We start from the raw sequence: 19,212 nt of genomic DNA on the forward strand, positions 1-19,212 counted from the left end.
AGAGCCGCCATATTTATAAAACAAACACCACTAGAGGCACCATTCTTGTCAATTAGTGCTAAAGGGTGCAAAGAAAATTTTTTTCACAACAACAGCCATCTCATATCAATTTTCAAAGTATTAGCGTGTAAAAGTTGTTGTCTATTAAACTATTTCATGACAGTGAAAAAAAATTGACATCTTTATAGTGTAAGTGCTAATTTTACATCGATCAGAGATCAGGGCACATCAAAGAGGGCCTGGCCTGGCCCTCCATATACCAAACAAAACATGGACGCCGTTGAAATAAATACGTCGGAATCACCGCAAAATGAAGAGGGAATTGTATCTACAATGGAAATATGTAGAGTTTGTCTACTTGGAAATTTATTAATGCGCGATCTTTTCCACGATAATGGGGTCGCATCTTTGTCCTCTAAGGCCATGAGTTTTACCAACATTAAGGTTAGACATAATATATACTTTGAACGAAGTTACAATATTCTAAACGTTGATGAATTACACTTTTATTTAAGATGATTAATCAAATTTTCAATGTTCTATTTATTGTTTAGAAACATTTTTTAAAAATATTATCCTTTGTTTCTCAATTGTTTTTTGTTAAAAGCAAAATGTTTCACAAACTTCTCAATGTTTTCACCTTTCAAATTTGCCAGGGGCGTCTATTCTTTTGGTTTTTATCAAATTTCTGTTTACATTATATTTGTTATAAATATTTTATTTCTTCTTTTATTGTAAATTAATTTAAAATTTATTATTTTCAATTAGAGGAAAAGAAAAAAGTTTAACAAAATTTTACTGTATATGTTTTTTTTTTTAATTTAAGATTTGAAAATGTTAAAATTAATGAAAAATAAATTTAATTAAAAAAGTTAAAGTGTGATAAAAGAATAATGTTCATTTTTTAAAATAGATGTTACCTGGTGATGGACTACCAGGACAAGTTTGTTGTGATTGTGCTGATAAGTTGGAAGTTGCCTATGATTTTAAATTACAAGTAGAGCAAGCTGATAGTGTATTGAGAGAAAAATATGATACTTTAAACATAAAAGAAGAGTTATTTTTTAATGACGTGGAAGTACATTTAGAAGGAGAGAGAACGCGTGTAAGACGTGAAATTAATGATAATGGTGAATATGTCGAGGCAACAGAATCATTACACGACGATGGAAGAGATACACTTTTGAAGGATCATCTTGCACTTTTACAAGTTGAAAAAATTGCCGAACAAGAGAGCATATTACAGCACGGTGAATATTTTATTTCATTAAATTTTTTTTATAAGTATTTTTGAAAATTACTTTTTTTTTACCAAAAGATGTTTCACAAATTAATTATGTACAATTAAAGATTTTTGTTCAGGTGTAGAGCATTTGCAAGAACAACTTCAGGAAGAATTAAATGAGGGTGAATTGGAGGAAGAGGATTTGCCGGAGGAGGAGCAATTGCAGGAGGAACATTTACAAGAGGAACATTTACAGGAACAACATTTACAGGAACAACATTTACAGGAACAACATTTACAGGAACAACATTTACAAGAACAACATTTACAAGAACATCATTTACAGGAACATCATCTACAAGACCATCAATTACAAGAACATTTACAAGATCAACAAATACAAGAGGAAAATCTTCAGGAAGAACATTTGCAAGAGGAACATTTACAAGAGCAATTACAAGATGATGATGATGATTTAGCTGATGATCTTGCTAAACAATCAAATGAAGAATTACTCCAATTACAAGAAATTTCCCAACCTATGCACAATTTTTCGGATGAAAAACGTGGTATTAAACATGAAAATCTTCAGGACAGTAATATTTCCGAACAAAATTATCTTGATCAACAGGAATGCTCACAAATAAGTGATGATGATTTCAATAATGACGAGCCATTCGTCGATTCACAAGAGTCAATGGAATATTCAACATTGGAAAAAGAAAGAGAAATAACTGAACAAGATGCCGAACAAATGGAATATGATTCACCACAAAATGAAACAAGACGAAGTAAACGTAAATTAACACGTCAATCAACTGAATCAGATCATAATTCAGATGAGGAGAATTATTTTGAAAATTTAAATTTAAGTTCACGTTTAAAAAAAACACAGGAGGATAAATCGGAGAAAGTTTTCTTTATGTGTTATCTTTGTGACAAGGAATTTTTATCAAAGGGAATTTTAAAGGAACACATGCATTCACACGAGGAGGTGAGAAGAACTTTATCATTGAAAAAAATTGACAATAAATCGCCAAAAACAATTGTCCAACAAAAATCATTGTCTACACAAAAAGTTCCTGTAACACCACAAAAAACCCCGGTACCATTAAAAATGCCACCATCTGGTAAAAAGGCAAATAAATGTCCCTATTGCGGTAAAGAATATCTCTATATTATTTCTTTCAATAAACATTTAAAACAACATGAAAAAGAGAAAGGTGTCAAGAAACGTGAATTTATGACATCGACAGAAGATAATTTTCCTGACGACGATGATTCTGTTGATTATATCGAAAATGTAAATTCCATTCATAATTTTGAAACAAGCGTCGAAGATGTTAACGATTCCGAATCGGATAATGATAAAGAATCAGAAATTTATCAATGTGACAAGTGTCCCGAGAAATTCAACAATAAACGATCACTTCACAAACATGGTGTTAAACATATAAATTTAAAATGTTCAGTTTGTGACGTAGAATACGAATCATTGGAAAAATTAAGCGAACATCGAATTGAACATGTCACCGAAGGTGTTTTAACTGAGGAAGATTTACGTAAAGACGCCGAGGAATGGAATATAATTGATGACAAAGATGAAATGGATCAAAAGAATGAATTAAAATGTCCCCATTGTCCATTATTATTTTCATATAAAAAATCCCTATTAAAACATATTGAAACACATGGAATTAAATTTACATGTAAAATTTGTGGCAATGAATTTTTAAAACGTGAACAATTAGCAAAACATTTGGAAAATCATGTAAGACCAAAATCATTTAAATGTACACAATGTAACAAAGTTTTTGGCAATGAATTAACATTACGTAATCATTTAATAGCAACAAATCACAAGACAATTCTTCAAGGACAAGAATATGATCCAAATAAAAGATTAAAACGACACGCGGCAAAAGCAGCACAAAAAATAATTGATAAAATAAAAATTGAAGACGAAAGCGATTACGATGAGGAGGGTAAAAAGAAAGATCATGATGAATTAAAATCACCAAAGAGAATGTACAATAAAAAACTTCTCTTCGAATGTGAGACGTGTAATAAAAAATGTAGTTCGAAACAATCATTAACAAAACATATGGAATTACATGTGAAAGATGAGAAAAATGATAAAATTAAACTTGAGAAAAAAGAAACAGAAAAATTCCTCGACGATGACGATGATGATACAGATGATCGTGATGATGATTTTGAAAGTGGTCTCGATTGGCCAATGGATAATCATGAATGTCCAACATGTAAAAAACGATACAGTACAAAAAAATCCCTCCTTAGGCATCAATTACTTCATGAGGAGCCAAATTTTGAATGTGACATTTGTAATGTGAAATTTTATCGTAAAGACAAATTGAAAGCTCATTATGATAAATGTTCAGAGAAAAATCCCGATCAAGTACGTAAATGTAATATATGTGGTGATAGTTTTGAAAATAATGAAATATTACGTGAACATCGTGCAAAACATGTGACAGAGGGAATTCTAACCGAAGAGGATCTACGTGAAATTGAACCAAGGCCCGAGGAGAGAAAATCAGGTGAAAAAATACCACGCAAACGTCGTACCGATATTGTTGGTCTCGAATGTACCGAATGTAATAAACAATATACATCACGTAAAGGCCTCCTACGACATATACAAGTTCACGAGGGTAAAAAATATCTCTGCGACATTTGTCCAAAGAAATTCTATCGACGTGAACATTTAAAGATACACGTTGCCAAACACAATATGATTAAACCCTACAAGTGTACACGTTGTACAAAACGTTTCATTAAAGAAGAACAATTAACAAATCATCTTTCAAAACATGATCGTAATTTCAAAAAGAATAAAGAAACAGATAGTTCAAAACGTTTTCTCTGTGAAATTTGCTCGAAAAGTTTTACTCAATCAACAACATTAATCGCTCATTTACGTGCACACAATGGAATTAAACCATATGTATGCGAAGTTTGCTCTCGTCCATTCACAACAAATGCCTATCTTAAAATGCATATGCGAACACACACTCAAGAACGACCTTATATTTGTCAATTTTGTTCGCGTGCATTTGCACGTGCCGATACACTTGCAAATCATTTAACATCACACACTGGCGAGGCGAAATATCATTGTAAATTTTGTCCAAAAAATTTCCGACGACTCAAATCACTCAAGGAACATGTTTTCATTCACACTGGTCAAAGGCCATATGCATGTCCAACTTGTGATCGAAGATTCAATAATAATGGTAGTCGCTATGCGCACAGTAAACGTTGCAAGCAAAATATGTTACAAAATCAAAATCGTGCTCAACTTGTTGCACAACAAGTGCCACAATCAACATTACAGATACAACAACAGCAACAGCAGCAGCATCAACAACAACAACAGCAGCAGCAACATCATCAACAGCAGCAACAACAGCAAAAAATTCATCAAACTATTGTTCAAAGTCCATTGATAAAATCGCAGAATATTAAGACAATCACAATTGCAAGACAAGCGGAACCAATGACTGCTCAACATGTTATGCAACATCAGGAAATTCTCATGCCACTTATTTTGCCATTGACAGTAACACTTGCCGATGTTGGAGAGGAAGTAATATTGCCCGAAGGTACGAAAATATTCACAACTTCTTAATTTACAATTTAATAAAAGAGGGAGAGATTTCAGAGACACGTTTTCTATGAAAACAAACGAACGATGAAAAAAAAAAATTGTTCCTCTTCATCGAGAAGAAAAACAAAAAAGTGATCCTAAGATGGAAAAAAGAAAAGTAATTAATATTGTTCCATCTGGTGCTCTCAATGGGATTATTATCCTCTGACCAAAAATATATATTTTTTCCTTTTTGTATTGAAAAAAAAGTCAAAATTAATCAAAATGAAAATTTAATTCAGGGAAAATATTTTGCAATTAAAAAAATAATAATTAATCTATTATCTTGTTCTTGTTAATTTTCTCAGTTTGTGAAATCTTAAAAAAAAAATATATATTTCCTGAATTAAAGTTTTTATTGTCAATCACTTTGTGAATATTGATGAAAGAAATTAATAGTTGAAAAATAGCAGTTAATTTATTATAATGTAAATTTCTCTTACATTACATATTTGTTTCAATTTTTAATATTGTAAATGCAAAACAAACTGCTCAACTTCAATTATTAATTTCAATTTATTTCATTGTCTTACTTTTTTTTTGCATTGGAACAGTTTGTCTCAAAAAAATTCAAACCATTTTCTTTTTGTAATTATAATTTAAAATTCAAACCAAAATTTGAAAGTTTTTTTTTCTAAAAACTTTAAATGTGATGAAATTGTTTTTTGTAAGCGAATTACAATGTAAAGAATTTACAGTATATAGTCAATTTTCTATGTAAAGTCTCAATTTGAAATTTTAATGTAAATTTAAATTAATTTACATTAAAGAATGTTTATTTAAAATTAAAAATTGAAGCTATATATTATTTGTAAGTGCTTTGAGCAAAAATTTGCTTAAAATAGTAGATTTTTTTTGTAAATATTCTCTTTATTTACTTCTTATATTATTAGTTTAAAAATATTTCTCTCAACTTTATTTTCAATTTTAAAAACTTATTCTTTAGAACGAGGAAAAGAAATGATTTTCAAATTGAGATAATTCTTCATTGTTATTGCCTTTTTTTTTTGTCATTTAATATTGTCAGAATGACTACGAACAGTTTTCAAATTGCAATAATTGACAAAGAAAAAAAAAATTTTTTGTTCTTTTGATAACTTCTATACGACACCTAAAGAGTCTTTGTAAACATAATAATTAATGTACGATACCTTACATCGAATTTTATTTTTTCAAAAAAAAAAAAAAGGTGAAGGCGCAAGATAGCAGTTTAATAATTAAGATTCTGTAATATTTTAAAAAGAAAAATCTGCGCGCGAAAATCAGGGCTGGGAATTATTATATTTATATATATATATTTTTTTTTTTGAGAAATTTATTTATTTTTGAAAATTGTTCATTACAAGAAAATTAAATTACGAATTTTCTTATTATAAACATAAGTTAAATGAGAAAATAATATATCGTTAATGGTTTGAATAATTTGAAATATTTTTTGTATAATATATTTTTTTCCAACTTTAGTTTATTTTTAAATTTAAAAAAATTAATTAAAATTGACAAAAGTGATTATTCTTGTTTGAGTATAGGGCAAAAATTATATTTTGCATAATTTTATTCATATTATTTAAGTATTTACTATATTTGTAGATGATTTTATTTGTGTAAAACAGTTTTTTTTTAATTATAAAAAATTAAAAAAAAACTGTTTTTCATTTTCTATAATAATAATAACAAAGAATTAGTTTAATGTTAATTAAAAAATATTGTAACCATCATATTTTCAGTGATTTTAAATTTCTAAGGGGGTTTTTTTTTTTATTAGAATAGAAATATTTCATTTATATTTAAAAAAAAAATTAGATCAATGTTATTTAATTTTTTTTTTATAATGCGATATTGCTGAAATTTTATTTACCGGAGAATTTAATATTATATAAGTAAATTTTCTTATAATATAAAATGTGGAATATAAATTTTTATAATATTTAAGTATATTTCGCCTCAGCCCTGTGGTATGATATTTGCATGTTATGTATAATTGTAATTACATACAAATATGCTTAAAAATAAGCCAACAATAATTATATAGTAATTAGCTGTGGATTATAATTTCCATTTTATTTGTACATAACCGTTATAGTGTGAATAAAGAACACAATCTTCAAATATTTTCATTTTTAATATAATTTATTAATTATAATAATTTATTTCAAATATTGATTTCAAATTCCCGCGCGAAAATTAAGAAATTTCCGGTAAGGTTATGTAGAATTTCTTTGGAAATTTCTAGAAACTTTTCATATACGCATGCGCAATGACGTTTCACTGTAATTTTTATTAATTATCTCTTTTTTAATTATTAAAATAAAAATAGAAAGGCTTTTAATTATTGTTTTAAAAAAATACACGTCGAATAAATTATAAAATATAAATATTAACATTATCATATTTGTTTTTTACTTAAAACTTTAATCAATATTTGTTTTTGGTAATATATCATTTCTGGAAATATTTCAATTAATAACCTAACATTCTCATAATATAATGGTGTGTACGTTGAATACGTTGTATCGCATAATGGCTGCTATAGTATACAGAATATAATTTAAAAGAAGTCAATAATAAAAATCGTGCCTTTTGTTGAGAAAAGTGTATTTAAATCTTAATTATTGGTCCAGTGCATATAAAAAAGCAAAATTATTCATTGTTTTTATTTCTTCTGTTACGATTTTTTTTTTTTAAACGAGAGAAAAAATAACTCAAGCCTCCAACGAATCTTCCATAACAAAACCTGTCTACGTGTGTATATTAAAATCTTATCAGCTCTTTTTTAATAATTGAAAATGTTAATTATTTGATAGTTCATGTTGAAAAAAATTACAAGTGTTTTAAGTTTTAATAAAAATGGTGGAAAGTTAATAGACGTGTGATAAATATGCGTTTATTAATACTGCTTATTTGTTGAATAATTTTATCTTATTATATGCGTGTCCAACACGTTATATATATATACATATATATAGATATATACTGCTCATTAGAAAGTCTATTTCTGAAGAAATAATCATTTGAACATGACTATTACTCTAACTAAGCATAGTTCTTCAATTTTGGAAGAAGATTTAGCAATAAGTTCATCGACATTAGGTAAGTTTAAAAAAAAAAATATTTATACTTAATGTAAACAAATTTTTGTATTGTAAACAAAACATAACCTAACTTTTTTAAAAAAAAATTTAACAATACACTATTACCAATGTAAATAATAAAAAATACTTATCAGGTACATCCGACAAGAGTTTAAGTGATGAACCACAACAAACTTGCAACAATACTGTATTGGGAGAGAGATTAGTTTATGTGAATGAAGATGCGATGGATTGTTGTTATGATGAATCGAATACAAGTACATCGGCGAAATTGGATGTAATACAAGAAGTATCAAGTCCAGAAATGTTTAATAGCGATAGTGACGATGATGATTTAGATAATTCAAAGACATCAGCGAGTTTTAAAGGTGGAAGAAATAAATTATTTTCCCTACCAACGACAAATTCACCAAAACCAAAAACTCAACAAGAACTTGTTGTACAATCTGATAATAATCTTTTGAGTAGAATAAATCGTTATCTCAGCGGTGTACCACCACCGCCAAAACATACAATTTGTCAAAGTGATTGTAGTGAATTTCTTGTAAATATTAAAAAAAATGCTCATCTCTTTTTGTGTAATCCATTATTGGAAACGAAAGAAACAAATTCACAATTAAAAACAACAACACCGAATGACGTAAATAAAGAGGAAAATTTAATTAACACCAGTACAACAAGTAGTTTTCAAACTCGCGTAAAAAATAGTTCGAGAAATTTAAGTGGAGCTTTTGATGCCTGTGATTTATCGAGAGATTCAGAAACAAAAAGCGTTTCACACACTATTAGTACAAATTCTCCTGTTGAAATTGATTCATCGTGCACTGAATCAGTTGATACATCTTCCATTTTCACTGATAAAACATCAAGTATCTCGATAGCAACGAGCACATCGCATATTGTTCCCAATGAAAATTCTTTTACAACATTAAAAACATCCGATCAATCATTGTTTAATACTGTTAATGTTAATGTTGCTGCTTCAATGACATGGCCGGAAGCTTATCAGCACAAGTGTTTTGGAATACAGTAAGTTTTACAATTTTAAAAAATTAATCAAATTTTTCAATTAAAAACTCTAATTTTTTTTCTTTTCAGTTACAATAGAAATAAACCGATAGAAGAATTTGAGAAATTATCAATGAAAATGTGTGAAAGATACGTGGGCGCTGAAACTCAATCAACCTGCAATGTATTTTTTACAAAACAATGTCCAGGAAGTGCGAGAAAACGAAGTCTTCTATCGAAACGTAACAATGGTCAAAGTCCCGGTAAACGATTGAGTTATTTAACAAAAAGACGACGAACATTTTCAAGCGCGAATCTTCAAGGTCTTGGCGAAAAGAAACAATTGGTGCTTAATATCAGGTTAATTTTTAAAATTTAATTCAATTTACCTTTCCTTAAAAAAAAAAGAGAATTTTTTTAATGAATTTTTGCCTTTTTTTCAGGAAACCACTTCTTAAAAAAGGAAAAAGTCCCCGTGGCAAAGGAAAGAGTCCTAGAGGTAAAAGTCCAAGGGGTAAAAGTCCAAGAAGTTCGGCAAAAAAAAGGGCAGTACGACGATTATCAATGGATGGACCAACGCCGAGAAAATCAAAATTAGAAACATCAAAACGTGCACTTTTTCAAAGTCCACCGACAAATAATGATAAAGCTGGTCCAAGTATAAGTGGTTTAAATCCTCAGCGTATTAAAAAAGCTCTCTTTCCAACGCCAACGAAAAAAGACAACGAAGACGGTGAGACAATGAAAAATGTTAACAATTTATGTGATTCAAGAAAACGTAAAAATGATGATGAATTGGAGAATCCACGTTTTAAATGGGCAAAAAGTTTATCGTTTGATTGTACACGTGATTTAGATTCAAGATCATCAACAAATACATGGAATCAACAGCGACATTCAACTGGCAATATTGTATCGAAAAATGAAAATTTACAAAATTATGTGAAATCCGAACTCAGCACTATACATCGAAAGGTAAGATAAACGTTTTTTTTTTTTTATTTGAAAAAAATTTGAATCTTTGTAAAAGGATTTTGAAAAAAATTACCCTTCTTATTTTTGTTTCAGAAATTATTGTGGGCAGTCTCAGAAGCATTGCGAAGTAAAGGAATCACAATGAGTCATCCACAATTCAAACAACATGCCGCGACACTAGCACGAACTGTTAAAAAATTAATGCCTGATTTGGAGAATAAAAATATTCCACGAAAGCCAGGAAGTACAAGTGATCGAATGTTAAAATTAGCAAAGCAACAAGTGCTTAAAATTGATACAAAAGCAACTGCTCATTAATTAAGTTTTGTTTTTTTGTTTGTTTGTTTTTTTTTTCATTTAAAAAAATAAAATCTAGCAATAAGTACTTTTTCAAAAAAAAAAAAAAAAACTATTGTGAATAGTGTTCCGCTATATATAATAATGCTTTTCTTAAGTTATTTATATATAAATATATAAAAAAAAAATAATATAAAAAATTTTGTCGCTGCGATTTCCGCGACAAAAAAAAATTTTTTTTTTTATGGTGCTGCTTTCATGTTCTCCAATTGTATAAGCAAATGAAAGGGACAATACTTTTTAATAAGCCACATTTTATTAGCGATAAAATAGTTTATTTTACAACTTAAACGTATAAATTAATAAAAAGTTGCTTTCTTTTTTTTTTTCTCGAAAAATTAATAAAAATTTATAAACAATATATAATATTTTTCACATTATAATATTACACATCTGGTGTCATGTTTTTCACGGGGGTAAAAATACCATCGAGTAAAAAAATAATGGTTTTAAATCACCTTGAGACACACTCTTATTATTATTATTATTTCTTATTAATTATTATTATTATTATATTTTTTTTAGTCTTTTTTTCGAATGTTTTTAATCTTTATTTTTATTGCCAACCCTGGCTATGACTTCATCTAAAATTTTTGTTAATTCTTTATTCTCTATAGTCTTTTGTTCCACTTGATCTGCAAGCGATTTACTTTTTAATTCAGCTTTTTTTAACATTGCCTGCAATTTAACATTTTCTGCTTCGTGTTGCTTTTGAATTGTCTCCAGCTCTTGATTTGCTCTGTAAATTAATTAATTGAAAATTATTATATTATTAATTAAATGGAAGGGAATTATTAAATAATTTGAAAAATTGCATACTTTTCAAGTTGTGCCATTGCATGACCCTTGAGTGTATCGTATTTTTTCTCCAACATTGCAATTGTTTCTAAATTTTCTTTATGACTTTCCTTGAGAACTGTTTCGTTACTTTTGTATGCAGCAATGACATTTTTTGCACGCTCGTATTTTTGATGAACATCATTAAAAGCAGCTTCCGTATTGCTGAGATGTTGTGTTGCTGTTTGTAATTCTTCTTTTAATTTTTCTTTCTCCTCTAATTCTGTTCGATCTCTTTCTCTCTCGGCGACAAGCCTACTTATCGATCTTTCGTACTCGTCGAGCACAACTCTGTTAAATTAATTTTTTTTTTTTTTAATTTACAATTATAATACAAGAAAAATAATTTTATTTACAAAAAATAACTTACGTCACTTGTTTTTTGCTTTCAAGTTCTTGTGTGTGTTGTTCCTCTAATTTTCTGTATTTCTCTTCCAAATTTCGATAATCGTCTTGTTGCTTTTTCATTTCTTTTTGATATTTTCTTTTATCGTCCTCGCGATCTTTTTGGTTTTTTTCGAGTTTCTCCTCATGTTCCACTACCAATAATCTCACGTGTTCCAATTCTTTTGCCATTTTCTCATCGACAACGACTGGATTTTCTTGTGGAGCTGTTTCACTCGTCTCCTGCTTTAAAATAGAATTTAAATTTTTCTCAATTTTTAATTTATAATTTATAATTTAAAAAAAAAAAAGAATTCTCGTTACCTTTATGTCCTTTGTGGCTTCGGTTTTATTTCCAGTCGTTATTGGACTGAAGAAAAGAAGTCTATCGATTGCGGCAATAGCAGGATTACGCATTGGCGTGTCTACACTCGGCATTGTTGGAGTTTCATTTTTTTCATTTTGTTCCTCGTCTTCAGTTTGACTATTTCCTTGAGGTAACATACTGTTATTTATTAATGGATCGAACTTGACATATAAAGATTCAAATCTCACGTCACGTGACTTTGTATTCGATCCTTGACTTAATAGAAAATCGAAACTCGTAGGATCTTGAAATACTGTAAAAAAAAAATTTTTAATTGTAAAAATTAATTTTCAATTCAATATTTATTTAATATTTTTTACCAATTTTGCATTATATAATTTTTATTTATAAACTCACATTAAAGATCCACGTATAGGACCAGCTATAAAAATTTTAAATTAATTTTTTTCTTCTATTTTTAAAATATGCGAAATGGAATAAAAATGACTTTGAAAATAACATGACATGCATATGTAAACAGGATAATTAGTTATTTCCTAGGACTGTTTTTTTATTATATGTTATTATGCAGAAAATTCCATATCTTATTTTTTTTAACATTAAAAAATGTTGAAACGAAAATTAAATCTATTTTTTTATAAAATTATCAAATTAAAAAGATAGAAATAAATACTTACAATCACTGGTGGCACTTATAAAGTGATCGTTATCATCAGCAATTTCCAGTGATTTATTATAAATATCTTGAGCAACGGCTTGTGCTTCCAATTCAACTTTATCAAATAATGAAAAATTTGGAATATTTACAAGATCGGTACTTTGTTTTTGTGGTTTGAATGTATCGTAATTATCGTCTTGTGGAACAGGAATAATAATATCTGATGCTTCAAGATCAATTTCTGAATTTTCTAAAATAATTGTCGAATCAAGTTCCGGTAAAACGTCTTTTGATTCCTCGAATTTTCTTTTTTCAGTTCTTTTAATATCCTCCTGTATTTTTTTAGCTGTTTCAATTATTTTACTTCTCTCTGTTGGACGTTTCGGTGTTTCAGTTTGTTCCAATGATTCAAATTCTTTTTTTGGACTTTCTTCTTTTTCCTTTATTAGAGATGAATTTTTCAAATTATCATCAATAATTTTATCATTAGATAATGGTGTTAATTTTGCACTATTATTTCCATTGATTGTAATAATTGTTGATTCAAGACTTGTTTGTTGTTTTAGAAAAACAATTTCCGACGATGAATCAACTGTATCATTATTTGCATCTGACAATAATTTTTCAAAAGAATTTGATTTTTGTGATTTCTCAGACGATAGGATAATTGTGTTATTAGGGAAATTTTTTTCTTGTTGAGGAGATGGAAAATTTTGTGGCGATTCAATTATTGTTGAAAGATGAAAATTTCGTTTATTGGAAATTTCTTCAGATGATTTTTCTAATTGCAAATTATTATTTGATAATTCAATATCGTCTAATGATTTTTGTTGTTCGGCAACTTTGTCCAAAATTGATTGTAGTGTTGGTGATTTCTTTTTTTCAGTTTCAGAATGTGAAATTTTTTGAATATTTTCATCATCCAGTGAATGATTTGGAGTGACGTTAATTTTATTGATAAATTCTGAAATTGGTGATTTTAAATCTTCATTTATTATAATTCCAAATGTTGAATTTAATGCATTTTCTTCAGAATTATCGGAAATTTTTTCAACAATTTCTTTGGAATTATTTAAAATTTCTTTATTTTCTTCTAAATTGTCAATAATTTCCTTTGTAATATTTAGACAATTTTCTGATTCAATGGGAATTTCTTTATTCTGTTCTAAATTGTCTATAATTTCTTCGGCAATTAATTTTGGACAATTTTCTAATTCAATTTCTTTATTCTCTTCTAAATTGACTGTAATTTCCTCTGTAAGTTTTAGACAATTTTCTGATTCAATGGGAATTTCTTTATTCTTTTCTAAATTGTCTACAATTTCATCGGCAAGTTTTAAACAATTTTCTAATTCAACTGGAATTTCATCAACAACTTTATTAATTTGTTCGAGTGAATTAATTACAATTTCTTCGTTAATTTTGATGTTGCTTTCTTCTGGGACTTTTTCAAGAATTAGAAAATTTTCTGATAAATTAAGTGGAATTTCTTCGTTAATTTTGATATTTTCTTCGGCAATAATTGAAAATTCTTCAATAGTAATTTTTTCACTATCGTTGGAAATTTTTGGACTTTCTTCGACAACTTTTATTGTTTCTAAATGAGGTAAATTATTTTCACTTGGATGTGTTAAATTCAAAATATTCGTAACTGATGGCAACTGAGATGTATCTAAAGCAGAAATATTATTTGTATCAATTAAAGAAATATTCTTTTGACTCTCTATAGATGCATTAAAACCAAATTCTGTAATTGAATTCACATGTTCAATACTTTCATTTTGTGGGACATTTATTTCTATATTTGGTTTATCATCAATGACAATTTTCGGTGTAAATCCTTGTAAATTTTGAAAATCAAGAGCTGTTGAAAAAACTAATGATTTCTTATCTATATTATTTAGATCGTGACTTTTAACAATACTTTCATCGGATGAAACAATTGGTATAATTGAGGAGAAATTTTCTATTGAAAATTGTTGTGAAATATTTTCCGGCGGATAAAAAATTGAAGAATCAGGAATTTTTAATTCACTTTCATTATTAATTATTTTAAAATTGTTTTCTTCTTTTTCTTGAAAATAGTCGTTGCTTTTTTCTTCAATAATTGAAAGATCACCACAAGCCGATGAAAATGTTTGATCTTGACTTAAATCACCAATACCAAGTGGGACATTTTCATTTGTTATTTTTATATCAGCGCAAGCAGAAATTAAATCATCTAAACCAGGAATATCAGAATTAATATAAGATGTGTTTGCACTTTTTCCTAATGGACTCTCAGGCAAATGATCTGCACATATGCCACTACTACTTTTTGAACTTAATGTAGATGATAAACTTTGAAAACTACCGGCCGATGAAAGACTCTCTGTCGTTGGGGATGTTGTTTTTTTCACGTCCGCAAATTCCCGCGCAAATTGCACCTTCACCGCATGTTCTGGTGATTTTTGAAGTGCTGAATCGTTTCCACTCTGTAAAAAAAAAGAAAATTAATTATTTAAAATTACTAGAAATTTATTTTATTTTAAATTAGTTTTTTTTCCCTTAAATAAAGACAAAATTCACAATTGCGAAAAAAACAAAGACTACAATGGAACAAAGAGATGAGAACAAATACCTCACGTACAGATCGATTTGTGGGTGATTTCGAAGAAGCGCGATTCAGAAGTTTATTGATATAATCCATAATTCACAAACGGTGATAATTTTTTTTTTCTCTCTTTTCTAAAAACTAACTTCGTCGATCGTTATAAAACGAATGCAAATAGAAGAATCAGTTGGCGCGAATCAGGGATTTTGTTGAAATTGCGCAATCAACAGCGTCTAATTATAAAATATCGGGTTTTAACTTTGAAAACGTGTCAGTGTCGATTATGCGTCGATCACAAGAAGAAACTTTTGCTTTTATTAAAGAAAAAATTGCCACTTTTTTTTCAAATGAAAAATTTTGATATATGAAATAATTGAAAGAACTTTTACAGCAAAAAAGCGAATATAATTGATAAAGTAAACGCGTTGTCCTTGAATATTGTGATATACACAATTTCAACATTATTTGCAAGTGCTGTCAAAATCTGTGGGTGGAAATAGCGCACGACTCAAACTGCCACGTGACTATTAACAAGGAGAGAGAGAAAGAATTAAAATAGAGAACTGTCAAAATAATCAGAAACGTCAATTTATAGGTAATAAAAAAAATTAATACCTTTTTTTGAATCAAGTTACCCATTATTTTTTTTCACAAGAGACTTAAATACACTTTTGCTTGTCACTGTTTCGTGGTCTATTCATAATTACTGTGAATATATTTTGTACACTCGACGATATACATCTATATAATGATTCGAAGGCCCAACCCCCTTCCATGAGGCGATAATTTCTTTTTTTTTCAGTTTCAAAGAAAAGAGTACGAAAAAAGATCTTTGAAGATGCGTTGATCTTTATGTTTTTTAAAGAGTCACAGTCGTTGTCAAGCGTTGTCGTCGTCGTTCAAAGTACTGGAAAAATCTGCTCCAAAAATAGTATATAGATGCCTATACAAGAACTATACAAAAAATAATTGGATAAAGATCTATCCCTTTTGCTATTTTTGTAATATTTAAGGGAACAAGGTTTAGTAAAATATATACTTCGTGTGACTTCTTTAAAATCAATAAAGATAACTTTCTTTTTTTTTCAATTGTTATCTCTAATTACAATTTCCAAGTTTAATTATCACTAAATCTATTCTGATTTTATATCTTTTTTTAAAAAATTAAGAATTTATCGAAAATAAATTATTTTAAAATTAAAAATTTGTTTTACATTTCAAAGAAACAAAATACAAAAAGATTTATTAAATTAAACATAATTGTTAAATAATTATTAAAAATACGTAAATGAAAAAATTATTCAAACTAATATTTGCGATAGCAGAAAGGAATGAATGACGAGATAAGTAAATGTGGTTTGAAAAGTATAAAAATAAATCCACAATTCTTATGATATTGATTATTTAAAATATATATGTTTATACACCTCACTGTGTAGAAATTAGTTTCTACCAGGTTATTCAATAAAAAAAAAAAATTTAGAATATTCATAACAAAAAATTACTTAATTTAATAACACTTTGTCTCTGTATGATAATAAATATGAATTAAAAAGGAAAATTTACCTCAAATTAGTAGAAAATAAAAACAAAATTAAATTTCCTAAAAAATTAAATAATGATTTTTCCGAGAAAAAAGAACTTTTGTTCCTCATTACAAAAAGTATCAGATCCTGTCGAATAATAAAACACAGGAAATAATTTTTTTTCCATATATAGACAATTAGAATAATAATCAGCACTTTTAAAAAAATGCCTGCCACTTGTCCTACAAAAAAGAAAAAAAAAGTGAAAGAAATATCCCATCCGATTAGAAAGTACAAAATCCGAGAATTGAAAATACTTTTTCTTTAATAGAAAAACAAAAATTGACAAGTCCCGCATCATCTCTAATAATTCCAACAATGAAAAAAGGTCATCAAACCTTTTGATTATTTCCTCATTAATTTTTAACTGTAAAAGAAAAATTAAAAAAAAAATCCAATTCACAAAAAGTGAGTGAAATAATTTTCCTTCTTAAGTTTTTGTGGGTCAATTAAAAATAAGTGTCATTACAACCCACGAGAAAAATGCAAGAATGACTCATTCTCCATCTGGTTGAACTTGTTAAAAAACAAGGTCTCAAGGGTGTGTCTCAGTGATTTTTGACAAGTTCATTATGATCAGGTCATTGAAAACTCTCGTTCAGGACCATCGCGAATAATATGTGTGTGCTACGATTTCAGACATCTTTCTCTCTCTCTCTCTCTTGTTTGAATTCTAATATTAGAGCAGCACGCTTCCGAGTCAATATACTTTCAAGTTCTATATATGTACGTATGACACTTGTGCGTGAGAACGTTTCTCGCAGGTGTGTGTGGGTGTTGAAGCAAATCGCCAGCTCGTAAGATTATTTTCCTACCTTGTTCTGGAGAATTCTCCAGTTTTATTAAATTGCAGAACAAATTATTCAAGCACTCCACAAATCTCTCTTTGAATATCTTGAGAACGTCATTTCAAAAATTTTCAACAATTACCACTATTGAAATAGTACTTAATAAGAATCATTGCGCTGTTGACTCACGAACTGGAGAAAATATATGAACTAACACGAACGTGTCGCTGCACTGTTCAATCGCGCACACGCCGTACGGGGAAACAATTTTATTCAAAGATCACCAACTATGGAATTGTAAGCTCGTGGTGTGTTTATGGTAAAAAAAAATTACAATGTGGCGCTATCTAGTGATAACATACAACATTCCATTATCAAAAATTTATCCCTTGATAAATTATTTCATATCTTCAAACAAAAAAAAAAAAACATAACATCCAAAGAGTTTTGTTTATCAGTAAACTTTTGTCTTCTAAGAGAGAAATTATTTCTCTCAATAGAAATTTTCCGATAAATATTTTTCTACTATTTCATTCTGTAAAGAATGAGAAATATATAAAAAAAATTCCATGAACCTAAAAATTGCACATTTTGTATTTATATTGCAAGAAAGGAAATTTATTTTCGTTCCATGCTTTTAAGCTAACAGATGCGCTGTTTATTTATAGGAAAACTCACTCCAGCTGAACTGACAGCTATCAAAGAATCAAAAACGAAAACAAAGATTCAAAAGTTCAAGAAACAATGGCATTCACTTCCGCAATCGTTGTTCGGTGTCTATTTTGTTTATTTTTCATTATACATATATTTACATTTTGATTTCAATTTTACGACAAATTATTGCGATTATTAAAAAAAATTTAATTTTACATGATAATGTGAATTTTATCCCTTTTAATAGCAAAAGAAATTTTTAAAAATTAAAATAGAAAATTAAGTTCAGAATTATCGAAATATAATTTAATATTTAAAAGCATCATTTTTTTTTTCATAACAAAATAGTAAATTAATAAAGATTTTGGAAATTTATATAACCGCTCAAAAGAATGAAAAAAAGAGAGGTTATGAACAAAAAATAAAGCAAGCGTTCCTAAACAAAAGAGAATATCCATTGAGAAATTTATTAAAATTATTATTTTATGACGAAATCACTTACTGTACGAGGAGATGTCTGTGAATTATGAAGAGAGGCAGTAATTTCCTTTAAGACAAATCTTGTTCCCTCGCGAATTTCGCTTGATCCGTAACTTTTTCTTGGACTTGACATTTTGTTTGGATATAATAAAATCTCTTCTTTTTTTATAATAATGATAAAGAAAAAGCACAGCTTTCCTTATATATTTGTAGATTTTAATACACTTTTTCGCGCGTTATTTTAGCAAGCAAAAGCCGACTCTTGCTTCTACTGCTATATAACAAAAGATATACTATACACTTTTACGACTTTGACTCAGTCAAATTTATGAAATTTTTTTCTCTAGTGAATAGCAGCAAAAGCAACTTTAATTATATTATAAAATTAGCACTTTTTAGTTACTTTTTTTTAGAGCAAATCTTTGCTAAATATCGCACTCGTCACACAAAACACCACTCTAACTTCTAACGGTCGAATGTCGTTTAACTGTTGACAACAACTTGAAATATAGCAAGCGACCAATCAAAACACTTCTCCCACGACTCTCAATCAAGATGGCGCTAATGGTCAATTTCG

General features: G+C 28.2%; 3 protein-coding genes across 5 annotated transcripts; 2 read left to right on the forward strand and 1 right to left on the reverse strand.

Annotated features, from left to right (window-relative positions):
- Positions 1-37: 37 nt before the first annotated feature.
- Positions 38-7,006, forward strand: LOC127283243 (zinc finger protein Xfin-like). Of its 2 annotated transcripts, none has more exons than XM_051307973.1 (3): positions 38-444; positions 914-1,250; positions 1,351-7,006. In XM_051307973.1, exons 1-3 carry the CDS (start codon positions 271-273, stop codon positions 4,875-4,877), a joined length of 4,038 nt encoding a protein of 1,345 aa, XP_051163930.1. In that variant the 5' UTR covers positions 38-270; the 3' UTR covers positions 4,878-7,006. The 2 variants fall into 2 exon arrangements, with proteins under 2 accessions (XP_051163930.1, XP_051163931.1); XM_051307974.1 differs by having other exon boundaries at positions 1,363-7,006.
- Positions 7,007-7,398: 392 nt separating this feature from the next.
- LOC127283247 (uncharacterized) lies at positions 7,399-10,640 on the forward strand. The gene is made up of 5 exons (XM_051307980.1): positions 7,399-7,985; positions 8,122-9,016; positions 9,086-9,355; positions 9,439-9,970; positions 10,064-10,640. The coding sequence occupies exons 1-5, from the start codon at positions 7,913-7,915 to the stop codon at positions 10,286-10,288; spliced, it is 1,995 nt and encodes a 664-aa protein (XP_051163937.1). The 5' UTR covers positions 7,399-7,912; the 3' UTR covers positions 10,289-10,640.
- On the reverse strand, positions 10,564-19,133 carry LOC127283244 (transforming acidic coiled-coil-containing protein 3). Of its 2 annotated transcripts, none has more exons than XM_051307977.1 (6): positions 18,658-19,133; positions 12,554-15,008; positions 11,873-12,168; positions 11,535-11,791; positions 11,147-11,455; positions 10,564-11,066 (listed from the first exon to the last, which is right to left on the reverse strand). In XM_051307977.1, exons 1-6 carry the CDS (start codon positions 18,766-18,768, stop codon positions 10,871-10,873), a joined length of 3,624 nt encoding a protein of 1,207 aa, XP_051163934.1. In that variant the 5' UTR covers positions 18,769-19,133; the 3' UTR covers positions 10,564-10,870. The 2 variants fall into 2 exon arrangements, with proteins under 2 accessions (XP_051163934.1, XP_051163933.1); XM_051307976.1 differs by having other exon boundaries at positions 11,535-11,794.
- Between the last annotated feature and the right edge of the window lie 79 nt (positions 19,134-19,212).

Source organism: Leptopilina boulardi, unplaced genomic scaffold (assembly GCF_019393585.1).
Source record: "Leptopilina boulardi isolate dan_hultmark-lab unplaced genomic scaffold, ZJU_Lbou_2.1 LbouV2_31, whole genome shotgun sequence".
Taxonomy (NCBI): domain Eukaryota; kingdom Metazoa; phylum Arthropoda; class Insecta; order Hymenoptera; family Figitidae; genus Leptopilina; species Leptopilina boulardi.

What these genes read in the sequence shown, in the direction of transcription:
- LOC127283243 (XM_051307973.1), top strand. Translation starts at nt 271, where the DNA reads ATGGACGCCGTTGAAATAAATACGTCGGAATCACCGCAAAATGAAGAG. An exon ending in TGAGTTTTACCAACATTAAG is followed by an intron (nt 445 to 913) that starts GTTAGACATAAT and finishes TTTTTAAAATAG; the next exon opens with ATGTTACCTGGTGATGGACT. An exon ending in AGAGAGCATATTACAGCACG is followed by an intron (nt 1,251 to 1,350) that starts GTGAATATTTTA and finishes GTACAATTAAAG; the next exon opens with ATTTTTGTTCAGGTGTAGAG.
- LOC127283247 (XM_051307980.1), top strand. Translation starts at nt 7,913, where the DNA reads ATGACTATTACTCTAACTAAGCATAGTTCTTCAATTTTGGAAGAAGAT. An exon ending in CACAAGTGTTTTGGAATACA is followed by an intron (nt 9,017 to 9,085) that starts GTAAGTTTTACA and finishes TTTTCTTTTCAG; the next exon opens with TTACAATAGAAATAAACCGA. An exon ending in CAATTGGTGCTTAATATCAG is followed by an intron (nt 9,356 to 9,438) that starts GTTAATTTTTAA and finishes CCTTTTTTTCAG; the next exon opens with GAAACCACTTCTTAAAAAAG.
- LOC127283244 (XM_051307976.1), bottom strand. Translation starts at nt 18,768, where the DNA reads ATGTCAAGTCCAAGAAAAAGTTACGGATCAAGCGAAATTCGCGAGGGA. An exon ending in CACAGACATCTCCTCGTACA is followed by an intron (nt 15,009 to 18,657) that starts GTAAGTGATTTC and finishes TTTTTTTTACAG; the next exon opens with AGTGGAAACGATTCAGCACT. An exon ending in GCAATGGCACAACTTGAAAA is followed by an intron (nt 11,067 to 11,146) that starts GTATGCAATTTT and finishes ATTAATTTACAG; the next exon opens with AGCAAATCAAGAGCTGGAGA.